Genomic DNA, 13,886 nt, shown 5'->3' with positions numbered 1-13,886 from the left:
ACTCGGGGAGCAGCAGGCATGCAGACAGGCTACTGCTGCTCGTGATAGGAAAAGATATCTGGTCTCCATCGGGAACAAGAGACATCCTGAGTCTTGCCTGCCTTCCCTTTTAAAAAGCCTTTAGGATCCAATATTTGGAGCATGACAAAAAAATCTGACTGAGTTTGGGCAGGGTAGCGTTTTGAAATATTTGTACAGCCATTTCTCAGCAGAAGAAATGAAGACAAACCTAAACAAAATTCTTTAAGCACCGGGGAGAATTTTTAGACAAGGAAAGGTCTAAGACTTGCAAAGTGTTTAGTAATAAACTACTATTGGGATACAACCAGTCTTAAAGACAGACCAACTGAAGGTTGGCTTAAATGGACATAACAGGCATCGGAAAGGATGTTGGACACATGTTCAAAGACAAATTTATGGCTCTGCAGCAGGTATGCCAGTTGTGGAAAGGTGATTAACCACATTAAACCTTATAGACAAACAAGCTGCTCAGCCAGCAAAGGCTTTGGGGTTTACCCTAAAACTCAAGGGTTTTGTTCTCAGCTCCGTGTGCAAACAGCACTAACGCCAGTACCATTTTTTCCAGCTATCTGCAAGGGGAGCGAGGGAAGAGTCAAGCCTGGGGGAAGTGAAAAGGGGCACCCCTGAAAAGCAGCCAGAGCCATGCACAGACTTGGGGGGCTTTTGTCTTAACTGTCCACCCAAATAAAGGGACGCTGGCTACGCCACTTGCCCTACAGAGGCCAACAGGGCAGACAGCGGGTAAAGTATTCATGCTCTTTGCTTTCTGCCTTATTTATCATTCACCTGTCATGTTTTTCTTTGACAAATACCCAGCCGTACGAAAAAAATGAATCAATACTGAAGCAAGCTGGCTCACATTCTAAGAACCACTTCAGCCTTTAACGGGCTGCATTTCCCTGACACCTTAGTGCACCACAGGCGACAGAAATTCACATGCAAATCTACAGCCTTAGCACTCATGCAAGTTGTTTTTTGGGGAAAAAAAGTTGATATACAACACTATTAGGGTTTTTTTGGTTGTTTTTATAAAATTTGTCAAGATATCACAAAATTACACACACTAAAAGCTTAATCTGCACATTTTCCAATGAAAAAGTGAAAGGAAATATCTTCAATCTATTACTTGTATATACAATTTCAATCCAAATTTACATTCGCATCATTTTCTTGGATAGCAAAAGGCATGGATCAAACACAGGATTGAGATGTGTCACTTCAGCATATTTATAGGATATTACTTAAAATATTGGTATGTGTTCATTTAAATTCATTTAGAACAGGCCACTTACAAAAGGCTCAATTTTATATTGAAATTGTATTAACTGTGGGGAAGGCCACTGCTAACAGACTCCTTTACAATGCAAACATTCATAATTTGTTTAATTGAGAATCACAAGACAATGACTGAAAAATTAATGGACTTGTTATAACCTCTGAGATCTGGTTCGAGTTTAAAACCCCATACATGGCTGTGCAGTCAGTTAGGACACCTTCATGGATTAAGGCATTTGTGCTAGACATAACTTTTTAACTTTACAAGTTAACTAAAGTCGTTTCTGCAGTTAACTAACAAAAAGCTGAAATTCTTCTCACCTACCCTTGGAAGAGAGAAATTACTCAGTTCTTTTTGAGTCTTTAAAAACAAAGTAATGAAGTTAAGAAATTACAGGATATAAACATCGCCATCTTTCAGCTACAGAAATGGATTTGTATTTGAATAACTTACATTCAGTGAAATTTTATTTAGACCTGTCTGAAATTATGTAGGCTTAGCTAGCATAATTTAAGCAGAACTTCATTCAGATATTGCAAAATAAAGCAAAAAAAAATAATTTACAAGGAACACTTCTGTTTCCCTCCAAACTAATTTTTATTACTTGAAATATGGAGAAAAAAAATTTTAAAAAATTATGCCTCTCCTGTTAGAGTACTTCATAATCATAAGAGAACTCAAATGAAGACACCTCTCAAGACAATAATAATTTGAATAGCTTCCTATTTTAACAACCTGCACAAACGGTAGATGCTGTATGTTAATTTAAGACACTATGAAATCAACAGATCCATTTTCCCCTGTATTTTTCTGTTGCTTGAGTTATTAAGAACCAGTACTGAAGGAAATATCTGCAAAAGTATCCCAGTTATGTCCACTCGAACTCCATACTTAATAAAATACTAACTATGGAGACCCTGAAAAAAATAGAAACTGTGTCTTTAAATAGAATCCAGAAATGCAGTTTCACATATAGCTGCACATTCTCGAGTGTGCTTTTGCACAAAACCATACTTTTTAATAGTTAGATTCAAGAGCAAACCAATCACGTAGATCCTTCCTTTACATTTAAAACTCTACATATAATCTTTTTTGCTTTGGTAAAATACACATAATGGGAAAATCTGGGTAAAGAAAGCACAGTAAATAACATGGGTATGTCATACCTTTTTTAAGAAATACGAGCTGAAATGTAAGGCATCCCCAAAGTATTTTTTGCATATGCAAGGAATGCAGTTCTTTGTAAACAAAAGCTTGAGGAAAGCAATACTGAAGCCAAAGAATCTTCCCTAGGATCCTTCCAATGATCCCAAAACCAAGAGCAACTCTCCTAGGGTAAGTGTTTTGGAACTAAATCCTGTGGAAAAAAAAGAGAATCCAATCCTTTGTCTTCCTATGCGCTTTTAATCACGTATTCGACTGGCTCGCCTTGAAGATCTCCAAATTAAGAGAGTGACATAAAGTTGATTTTCAAGGGCGCAAGCTCATCTTAAGTCTATTTTTCTGGAACATCACTTTCTATAGATTTTGTGGCAGCACTGTTACGGCCTACGGACGCTTGCACAGTATTCCCACTGGTAACGTTTCCCTGTGCCTGGGACTGACAGGCAGTCGTGGGCTTAGCGGCAAGAAGTGTTTTAGAAGAAATAGACTGATGTCTGCGATGACCTGAATCCTCACCTGTCGCAGCAACCGGCCTCTTCCTGCCAGGTTCTTCACTGATAGGAGGCTGAAAATAAACATTGGCAACCTGGTAAATGTTCTTCTGTAAGGCCTTTTCATATACTTCAAGGATCAAAAAAGACAGAGTGTTCCATAATTAGGCCCCTGGTTCAGCCTAGTAATCTTAGTTATTCACAACTCACCGATGATATTCTAAAGCTTTCCTGGCCGGTTCGCTACAAGTGCGAGTGCCTGACATATTAAGGACTTTAAACAATCTTACAGCATTATTTAACTGTCACTGCCCAAACATCCGCCACACTCCTAGAAAATGGAGGATTAGAGAGGATGATGGTACTGCCAGTGCACCATAACCCAGTTAGGAAAAGCAGGGCAGCACTATAGTCTGCGATCACTCCACAAGAAGGATACATTGAATTTGGCATTTGAAGTCTCAGCAAGGACGGTGCCATCGCACTTCATTAAGAAATGCCAGTTGGGCATTAATTCATTTGCCAAATTCTTGAACCGTATAGAAGTGATCAGACTTGCCAGATGACAAACAAGCTATTTTTTGCTATTTATTTCATTACACAATGAAAACGGATCAACACTTTTTACATTTTAGCCACCATATCTCAGCACCGTGCTTTGGTTCAAAAAAGAATGTCTAGAAAAAAACTGCATTTTTCATTTGAATTTAGTTTTTTTAATCATGCTTTTCTAGTCACTGACAGGGTTTGTAAAGCTGCCTTTCTGTGAAAGGAAGTACCGTTCTCAGTTTACCTTGCAGTAAAAATAACTGTACACCAAGTATTTCTTTAAAATAGGTATTGAAACTTACATCCACTCTGAAGTCCTCCAGTCTCTTAAATTTACTAAGGTATTCCTGTAGTTTGGGGTCAATGGCTGGAGTCTTGTGCTGAGAGTATTTTAGATAAGCCCAAAATTTTTCCAGTCCATATAGCTGACCTAATAATAGAAAAAGATAATTTTACCAAGTTACAAAGGTGAGATTTAATTAAAACCTTAACTATTCACTGGTAACTTTATGTTCAAGAGAACAGTAAGACAAAAGGAACACGAACAAAAGCTGCTCTTGGGTTAGTTAACAAGTCAGTGCCAAGGAATTGGGATTATCTCCCAGCTGAAGTCACTCCAGTGTAAGCAGTGACTGGCCTATGATAATTACCAGCTTCATAGTCTCTCTTTGTTTCTTCTTGGAAATCCTTGAATATTTCTTGCCTGAATTTCTTTTCTAGGCCATAGCTGTAAAATCTAAACAAGCATTCCAATCCGTACCTGTAACAGAACAAAGAGGTACAAAAATCTTACATGTATGCTCCTCATTCCTCAGAAGAACGCACGTTTTCAGTGTCTTCTTGCATTTAAGTAAATGGCATAGGCTCAATTTTACCCTTCTCCTAAAAAACACTTCCTTTTCACATCAATTTTTATTGACCTATTGTTCTGAAACATCTTCACAAATAACCAAAACTGACTTAGGAAAGTCAGGTTTGTCCCACGGATTCACCTTACAAACTTACAGACACTATACACATGTACAAAATGAAGACAGTCTCATGTTTTCAGTACATTCGTATACAGAGTTTCAACATAAAACCACTCACAGTGGGTCAGACCAAAAGTCAGCCTAACCCACCATCAACACAAACCCCGGCGTGCAGGGCAGGACTCAGTGTTCCCTCAGCTCCCGCACACCCCAGCGCCAGGATTTCTGGCTCGGTATTTTGTGGCTTTGGCTGCCACACCGTCACCATGGCTGCCCTGGGCCTCTAGATAGCTGGGATCTCCTTCTCTTCTGCGTTCCTCTGCTGCCACCTTAGTCCCCTTACAAGCCTTCTGAAGTCTCTCCTGGTGAATGTATCCTTGGATAATCAGAGAGCATCAAGAAAGCTCAGCACAGAGACACGAGGTATTACTAAAGCCACCTTTGCACCCTAGGGACTGCAGTCGCAGACAACATACTGAACTTCAGGACTTCCACAGCCGGTACTTCCTCACTTGGCATTTAAAACGTTGGCTGACCTTGTCTCTTTGGCTAAGAGAAAGAGGTGGGGGGAACCAGGTGAGAGGAAGGGAATAGTATCAAAGAGCTAAAGGGGCAGTGGTGATTTCTTTGTGGTCATTTTTCTGTTATTTTTGTAAGGCAAGAAGCAGTTTGAACAAGTTGAATGAGGTTAAGGAAGTCTTCACCTACGGAAGGAAGAATCTTATGAGTGTTAGTAAGTACAGAGCTGACTCGTCACGGTCACCAAGTTACAAGATTTTGTAGAATTCAGGACCGATTACAAGTCAGGAAATGTGACGCATTTAGCTATTTATCTGCAAATACACACAGACTGATTTTTGGTATTAAAACAACTTATGCAGACTGCTATTTTAAAGATTTACAAAGAGTCAAAGTCAATACTAAAAATGTTCGCTTCAGATATATGTAAACTTCACAGTCATTAAAACAAATGGTAAGACCTCAACAGTTTTTAACTTCCAGGAAAAAGCGAATACCTGTAGTGTTCTTTTGCATCATCTAGAGCAAGTTGTTTGAATTCTTCATACATTTTCTTGTTAAAGTGATCTCTCAGAAAAAAGGACCAGAAACGAAAGAGTGTGTTCATTTCTTGGGACTGGCCAATTCCCAACCGTTTCCTCTCTGGAAAAAAAAAGAAAGGAAAACACCCAAAAAGCAGAATATTTTCAAGTGCTTTTCCATTAGTAATACGCCCACAAGATCTTTCAGTAACTTAAACTTATGTTTGAGGGTAATTTTTTTGTCAGGGAACGTAAAGTTAAATGGAAACCAGAGCTCATGAAATAGAAACATCAAAGAAATTTTATTTTCCTTTCACAGGAAAAATTAAGGATAAGGAACAATGTGGAGAAAACTGGTATCAGATGACATCTGGTAATTTCTAACTAAAATTTCAGGAAGTACATTTAGCAGCTTACCCATTAGACACCTTCGACGATATTTGTGGTACACCTGTTGAGTAAAGCCATTTTCCTTTAACAGTTCATGAGAAGGATGCTGAAATTTTGGAAGAGAATTTGGGGTACACCCATAACTTCCTGCTAGTGGAGCTCCTTCTGAAGGCGAAGCATTAGAACTGCTGAAAAAAAAAAAAAAAATCAAAACACCCAACATATTTCTGTCCTATAAACAGTGCTTTCCTACAGAATCAGTTTTCAACCATTCTGAACTACGCAAGAGCTGTCAGAATAGTACAGTCACCTTGTGACCACTACAGTGCGTGCCTGGGGTCCCAGTCATCTGTTTCCTGGTGCACCTCAAGAAAATCAGATTCTGTGCCAGTATGTCAAAAACCAGGTAGTTTTTGGGTGATGATAATTAAACATTACTGTAATGCCTGATTTTAAATGACCACTTAAAAGCAAAATCACCAAAGTGAACATCAGCACTTCAAGTAATAATAGGGCTACTATATCATCGATCAACAAACAACATTGTGACCATAGTCAGCCTATCTAGCTTACTTCCAGATAGGCTTGTGTCTGTCTTGACTGCTCTTTTCTTGCTTCCACTGTATTTATAAATTGTCCTTTATCGCAGCCTACTTCTCCATTAGCAGTGAGAACTAATGACATTGCAAACCATTTTTCTACAACAACAAAAAAATTACCTCACAGAGGAAGTTCTTGGCCTGTGGTCTCTGGAATCCATCACCCAACCAACGTGGCATTCTAAGGGAGGGTTTGTACTGTGTCGTGTTTTTCTTTTTCTTGGAGTCTAAGAAAGTAAATGAGGTATTTATTTCCCTAAATTGATTTCACTCATTCTCTCCCTCTCAAAACAAAGTTCTAAAAATTTTATATTCAAACACATTATAAAGTCACAACACTCCAGTTTCATAACCTCAAGATTAGTCTTATGTAACAAATTAAAAATCTTTAGACATTACACTTTTTCAGTAAGGACTTTTAAGAAATGTTACAGAGAAAACTCGGAAACCATTTTGTAGAAATAAAAAAGAATGAATACAGAAAATATTTTGAAGAGAAGCAATAAAAAAAGTACAAGCATTTCGGTTTTTGCCTTTTCATTCTTGTTAAATCGTATGCAGACACATGAGTTTTATAGGCTTTTTCTAGTTTTTGAAAAATATTACATCTTTCCATTTACCTTTATGTCAATGGATTGTGCTTCTTTAACAACAGGGTAGAACCTGGGTGTTTTGTTGGGATCCTGTAGCCTTGGGGTACGAGGTGTTCGCGGGGTGAAGCCAGGGTGAACCCTGGGGGAATCTGGAACTGCTGTTGGCAGTGATCGAGCTATTGCTGCTGTCGGAGGTACTTCAATACTTAACAAATCACAAGCCAGCTCCTCTGCTAAATCTACAGGCAGGAAGGAGAAAACATTTGTTTTTCAAGAGAGACTTAGAATTTCAAAGCCTAAGTTTCCCTAGTATCTAGTACCTGAAAGGCCTGTTTCAAGTGAATTACATCACTCCCAAAGGACAATCAAATTAACAAAAGCACTTGGTGTAGAAGCAGTACAAACTGCTCAAAACTATGAAATAATGCTTCAAGCATGTCTTTGCTAGAAAATTCAAACTCACTTCTTTCTTACCTGCTTGTTCTTGTGTATCGACACTAGCAAAGTAATGGAAAATAAACACCGGGGAAAACGTAACCACGTTCTCACTTCTTGGCGAGGTGGTGGGTTTAGTGAGGTGGTTTCTTCAACTACTTCAAAGATGCTATTAGCATATATCCTAGTAAATGTTAATACTACTACTGTATCAGAAATACCTCAAAAGATAAGATGTGGACATTGTGACTGTTCAGTAAGGTTCTGATACAAGTAGAAAATTATTCTAATCTCACTTCATTCCATCCCTGGTTCCCATAAAAATACTGGTTTCTAGAAAACGTTTCACAAGTTATTTTTTTTGTTACACATTGTAAATGCCAGGTTACACAAAAAGCACCTGGTGTTGGTTTATGGTGACAACAAAATAGAACACTGCCTGCTGATGCTCATATATATCCTGCAAAGTATGAGTACTAGCTTCCAATTGAATGGAAACCATGCTACTGATGAACAATTGACAATTTTAAAAGTTAGCAAAGAAAAAGCCCCTTGGACTGCTGACTGGACCAAAATTAAAATATTACACAAGCAGAAAGAGTTAAAACACCTACAAAGTTGTTCTTTAGTACAGAGATCCTAAAAATAAATACGTATTATTTACCTTTCTGTAGCCCTGGAGGTCCTGGAAGAACTTCTTGGGTTGGATCAGCAACTGGTTCTGGTGCAAGATTATAAAATTCCTCCTTACTAATGAGATTTAGCTTCTTAAAGTTCTCGATCTCCTGCTGAATTAGAGAAGGCAGATTGTAAGCACAAAGCAGGATAACAGGTATCATCCTGAGAAACAGGTGACTTTCATAAAAGAGAAAATAAGCAAACCAGAATTGACACACAACTACCCATACACAGCCAGTACAGATTTCTTTTGAGGAAGATGGAAGGAGTCTCTAGCATACGCTGTAAAAAAGTTGCCATGAACACGGTATAAAATCTAACGCAGCTCCCACTGCACCAGCTGAAAGAAACAGTTACACCAACAAATGGGTGAATGGAGGTAGGTAAGATCCTGCACCTTGCCAAGCCCAAAACCATCCTTCCTTCTGCAGTAAGCATGCCAAGGAAGGTCCCAGCAATTTAGGGGAGCAGAAGAGGCCCTGCTCCCTTCCTCAGGCTACATCTAAAGAAAAGCCAGTATTTGTAAACAGTGTTCAGCTTTTTTTTTTTTTTTACTGGTAGCTTCAACTGCAAAAGGACGGGATTTTCCGAGATGTGTGGCAGCATCTCAAATCACTCATGCCCCTACTCAGCTGAAGGTGGGGTGGAACATGCGTGCATGTGCATGCTGTCTGAAAAATCTTGTTCAAATCATTGTCAAAAACATGATAGCAACAAAACCAAAAATATTTTCTCTTGCTGTGTGCTATTTCTCACTGTCCTCTTACAGTTTGCTGGTTTTCTTGGTCCATTTGTTTTTTAATAAAAACTCCGTATTCTGAATTCTACTTTTATTTCTTGCTCTTATTCTCAACATTAATTTCTGTCTTTGTCAGCTCTTTTTTGTACCCACATGCTCCATTTGTCCTTTAAGCTATTTCCTCTCTCCCCCGCCCCCCAACGCACCTTTGCCCTTGTGCACAGATAAAGCTGGTTACCCTCACTGCTCAGTGTTTAGGTAACTTTGTATTTCTATACACATAATAGCTGCTAGTGATACCGTGGGATTGCCTACCGAGGCGCCACTCCCTGGGCTCCCTTGCACAAAAGGGTTTTCTTAATAAACTAACAGCAGTAAGTGGCAGGACTGCAGTGTGCCACGTTGACCTCTGCCTGTGCAGTGCTGGAGTTCAACTCATCTGTAATTTTACAGCTGCTTAGTGTATTTTAAAAAATAATTATTAAAAAAAAATAAAAATCACTAAGCTGACAATCTCCTTACAAAGTTCTGAAAGCCTTGAAGACAAGGACCCATGCACAGGCTAAGAAATAAAAGGGTTTCTATAATAAAATAAGGTGTACAATCCAAAGTTTCATTTGCTCACAGAGCTATCATTCTAACAAGCTACAAGACAAACAGAACCTTAATATAAAACTACTTTAAAATGACTGTATTATTTTCCTCTCTTACTATCTCATCTCAGAAATGTGTCCCCTTCCCCTCTGGTAGAGGTTTGCAAATGTTATGAAACAAACTATTCATAGAACAATAAAACACTAGAAAAGTTGAAGCATCTCCAAAATGTTAACAATCGTTCTAAAAAATACTCATTCAACGTTTTTGGTCAAGTCTGCGACAAGAAAAACTTGATGGTTTTGCTTTCAATTGTTTAAAATATTATCAAAATAAAGAGAATTCAATAGACCTGTAAATTCAATTACTGTCACTTTTTTTTTTTTTTCAAAAGAGTGTAGCATTTTACAATGACATAGCAGATGGCTGACAGTTTTGGAACTGTTTGGACAGGCATGGTTTTCAGGTCAAACATGAAGAGACTTACCTTCATCATAATGTCATTTTCACTCTGCTCCATCCATAAATCCTGTTCATAATAATATAAACCATCATTAATAACTTTAGCAAGTTCTGATGTAATTTTTGCACGGCATACGTGGTTGCCAGTACGATCTCCACCAGTATGTTTTCTCATATATGGTGGTGTCTGTGTTACAATCAATATCTTGTTTACGTCCTGATCATCAATTTCATAATCGGAATCACTGTCTGACCAATCAGTAAATTTATTCTTCCGACCTCGAATTTGTTCCATCTCTTCATCAAACAAAAAATCAAGTTCTTCTTGTTCTTGTTCCTCTGGAGGTGGGGGTGGCTGTTGTTGATCTGATGTTTGATCGGGTGTAGGAACGCTTTCCTAAGTTGAAAAAGGTGATACATTTTGTATTTGAATTGGATGGTGACTATCCAAATGTGAGACAAATAGAACACTATAGAACATTTTCAATAAACAAAGTACAGGAATTAGAAACAATACAGACACTTTCAGATGTTTGTTAAGTAAATTACTGTTCTAAATATTTGCACTATAATATTTTAGAACAATTCTCAATGCACATTACAATATATTTTTCAATAATCAACAAGTACAACTGTCCCTACACAGAAAAAACCCCCACGGTATTTCCTTTTCATTTTAGTGAGCTTTGGATCAGGATTTTAAATGCACTTAGTGAGAAGTATGCACACTAACTGTATTGCATTATCAAGCACCACATATGATAAGACGTGAAAAATCTTGTTTTACAGTATAATCTGAAAGTTGGCAGGTTTTGCATTTCTTTATTTAAACATAACCTAAAGGTTTTTGATTTTACCTTTAGTTTGACTGTGGATGCACGATGCCTCTTCTTCACTTCTATCCAAGGTTCAGAGTCCAAATCAGGCAAACTTGTAGACAATCCTTTAGACATTGTCTGAAAATTACTTGTTTCAGTGTTTTCCTTTGGACTCAGCAGGCTTCCCAGTCTTGGAGAACTTGGTGCAGACTCTAGTAGTGGAAAACAGTAGTTCAGTTCCTGCTGTGGGTTGTTTTGGTTTGTCTGAGGATTTTTTGGTTTTGGTTTTGTTTTGGTTTGGTTTTTTTTTTGTTTCACTAGTCTTTTAACTGCAGCTACTATTCTTCTACCTCTCTAGTTAAACATAGCACTGATCAGCAGAATTTCTTTTCATTTTTAGGAGATGGCTTTTCACAGTACACTCAATAGGAAAAGATGGATTCTAGCAACTTATTTATGTGGAAAGTTTCTAACAGTCTGAAAGAAATTATGTGTTGCTCAGAGAACAAGAGCAGCATCATTAGGGACATGTTTTCTCCACACCATCCCCTAGCTTTATTGGACGGGCGCCTAACTCAGTCTTCATTCTTCCCATTTAATTCCAGCCAACATTTTAGTAAAAGATTTCCTTGCCAAGGGTTGTCAGCAAACAAAGCCATGTCCATGCTAACAATGTGACTGAGATCCCCATCTAAAACCAGGATGCACCAAGTAAAAAGTTACCTTTCAGCTGCTACCAAAATGAAGCAGATTTTATGACTATCTTACAATTGCTATTACTACTTCTACTACTACTAAAGGACTGTAGCCCACCATACTATACTCTGGAGAATGGTCACAGCCGTAGCACATAAGAGACATTTTTATCTACTTCACATCAGCCATGTGACTTGGCAACTGCAAGGCTGACAGGCGTATCAGCTGAATAGACCATTACCAAATGTACAACTTCTATTATGAAATCAGTATCAAGAGGCAAACTTCCTAAGCTAGACAGACAGTCCTAAACTTATGTTTCTATAAAATAAATCCTTTACCAGTCTGTGAGCCAAAAATTTGGCCTGGTATGAATTCTGGACAATTGATGAGCTGAGAAAAGTCAGTTGGTGGCAGACTGCATGGAGGAGGACCTGGAATTGGCCACTTTTCTGGATCAACCCTTTTTCTTATCCTGTGATCCACAGTTTCAACTTCTGTACTGTCCTTTAGGGCCTGTGTGACAAGCATATTTATTTATTTAAAAACTTCACATATCCAGCACCATCCACAAAAGAAAAAAAAAAAACCAACCCACAGACTTTGCCATTTATAGCCTCTTTCGAAAATCCTTGTCATTGCAAACAGAAGTCTTTCTTAACTTCGTAGCACTGGCTTTAAATGGCAGAACAAAATTAACCAAGCAACTTTCTACATCTGTACTTCTGAATTATTTTACCTCCAAAATGAGCGCAGCATTTGTCGTCAGAGCTTGCATCCGACGGAAGCTAGCGATCAATGAAACAGGCAGAAATCCTTGTTGGTCCATCTTTCTCCTCAGAAAGAAGTCTCTTTCCAAGTTTTCTGTGCTGAAATAATACTCACTGCAGAAAGAAACACACAAATATGAGCCTATTACAGGTTAAAGAAAACCCTAAAATAGCAACTTAGAGATTCCTTGTTAAAGTCTTCCATTAAAAACAGAGCATTATTTGTCATCAAAAAAATAATTCAACAGGTGCATCGCTACAAGCAAGACTTACAGAACAGCATGCATGCTCGACATATTGAGAAAGACTTATGATCCAGTACAGTACACAGGGGTATCAATCAAAGCCTTGTTACATTTGCATAGATGAACTGCATAAGGAAAAACTATGCTCTATTTTTCTTTCACCCATCCCCTCCCTTATTACTTACATGAACAGAAGGAAACAACATTCTCTTAGCCTCCATATAGATGAAGGACAACTACTGCTTACAGTCAGGGCATAACTTATTTCCCACACAGCAGTATCAGTGCACCTTCATCCTGAACTGTATCTTTTCTTTTCCCAGTTGCCAGTACATTAGGAGGTTTAAGTATCCTATCTGAGTGTGGAGGCACATATATGTACTCTGAATCATTACTTCAAGCATGCTTGTGGGAAGATGAGAAAACAAAAATAGTAATGTTGTATTTGTCACGAAACTGTACCAAAAGGCACAACAGTTCATGGAGAAAGGTAAAGTCTAAAAGAAGGGATGATGTTTAGTGGATAAATTGAAGAAGGACAAGGACCATTTCAGGAATCTGACAATACCACAGAACAAGAGACGAGGGACAAAGAAACAGCAGAGACACAAATCTTCTTAAACAATGAAGCTGCTCTATGAAACGATCAGGGTGTCAAGATGTTTACACTTAGTGAAGAGAAAAAGTAAAGAATTCAAATCATGATCTGTCACACAAAGCAAGGGAATGAGAAAATATCCTATGAAAAAGAATAGAAAAAAAACAATTTAATCACAATGACTAAAATCTAGACCTTTCACAGAGTTTACACATCATACCATGATTTTGCATATTACATCCGAGGAACACCTCTCCTCATCAGGTTCAGGAAAATGTAGGGAGTGAAATATTTAATGGAGAGCAATTAAAATTCTATGACACAAAAATAGAGGTAGTGCAAAAATAAAACAAGAGAGCATTAAAATGCTGAGGAAAAACACACACATGCAAGTGTAAATAGAATTAATTCTCATTTCAACAAAGTATAAAATGCTAAGTGTCTCCACTGAAGTTGGTATCAAGGCCAAAGTTACCAAGAGGAGAGGACTCTGATGCCATCACTGACCCAAGGAAAAGCTTGATACCATTTCTTTCTCTTAATTTTCAATAGCTAAAGAAATTCGAAGCAAAAGCTCTCTATATGAAACACTCAGCTCCAAGACAGAATGAATATAAAGTCTCAAAGTTGGACAATAAGACATACAACAAATGAAAACATCGCCATTAAATCAGAGCAAACAGAGAAGAGAATAAGGCTTTCAGAGAATTAAGCTCTTACTCAGAGCTAAGTAAACTGATCAGTGAAGCAACTGTGC

At 38.0% G+C, this 13,886-nt stretch overlaps 1 protein-coding gene across 9 annotated transcripts in view; it reads right to left on the bottom strand.

The window, feature by feature from the left end:
* Window positions 1-1,026: 1,026 nt before the first annotated feature.
* LARP1B (La ribonucleoprotein 1B) overlaps window positions 1,027-13,886 on the bottom strand; it is a 33,350-nt gene continuing 20,490 nt past the window's right edge. For 4 of the 9 annotated variants that reach the window (XM_074867280.1, XM_074867284.1, XM_074867286.1 and 1 more), the window contains 12 exons: window positions 12,256-12,400; window positions 11,858-12,032; window positions 10,860-11,032; window positions 10,028-10,399; window positions 8,194-8,317; window positions 7,122-7,333; window positions 6,622-6,728; window positions 5,930-6,090; window positions 5,489-5,633; window positions 4,152-4,261; window positions 3,804-3,931; window positions 1,027-3,026 (listed from right to left, as the gene is read on the bottom strand). In XM_074867280.1, coding sequence (XP_074723381.1) covers window positions 2,793-3,026; window positions 3,804-3,931; window positions 4,152-4,261; window positions 5,489-5,633; window positions 5,930-6,090; window positions 6,622-6,728; window positions 7,122-7,333; window positions 8,194-8,317; window positions 10,028-10,399; window positions 10,860-11,032; window positions 11,858-12,032; window positions 12,256-12,400 — 2,086 coding nt within the window. In that variant the 3' untranslated portion in view covers window positions 1,027-2,792. Of the gene's footprint in view, window positions 3,027-3,803; window positions 3,932-4,149; window positions 4,262-4,590; window positions 5,177-5,488; window positions 5,634-5,929; window positions 6,091-6,621; window positions 6,729-7,121; window positions 7,334-8,193; window positions 8,318-10,027; window positions 10,400-10,859; window positions 11,033-11,857; window positions 12,033-12,255; window positions 12,401-12,716; window positions 12,833-13,886 lie in introns of those variants that run through there. The other 5 variants (XM_074867283.1, XM_074867288.1, XM_074867282.1 and 2 more) reach the window with 5 other exon arrangements.

The sequence above is a fragment of the Strix uralensis genome, chromosome 4 (assembly GCF_047716275.1).
Source record: "Strix uralensis isolate ZFMK-TIS-50842 chromosome 4, bStrUra1, whole genome shotgun sequence".
NCBI classification, from domain to species: Eukaryota; Metazoa; Chordata; class Aves; order Strigiformes; family Strigidae; genus Strix; species Strix uralensis.
This window is presented reverse-complemented; position numbering and strand designations above follow the sequence as displayed.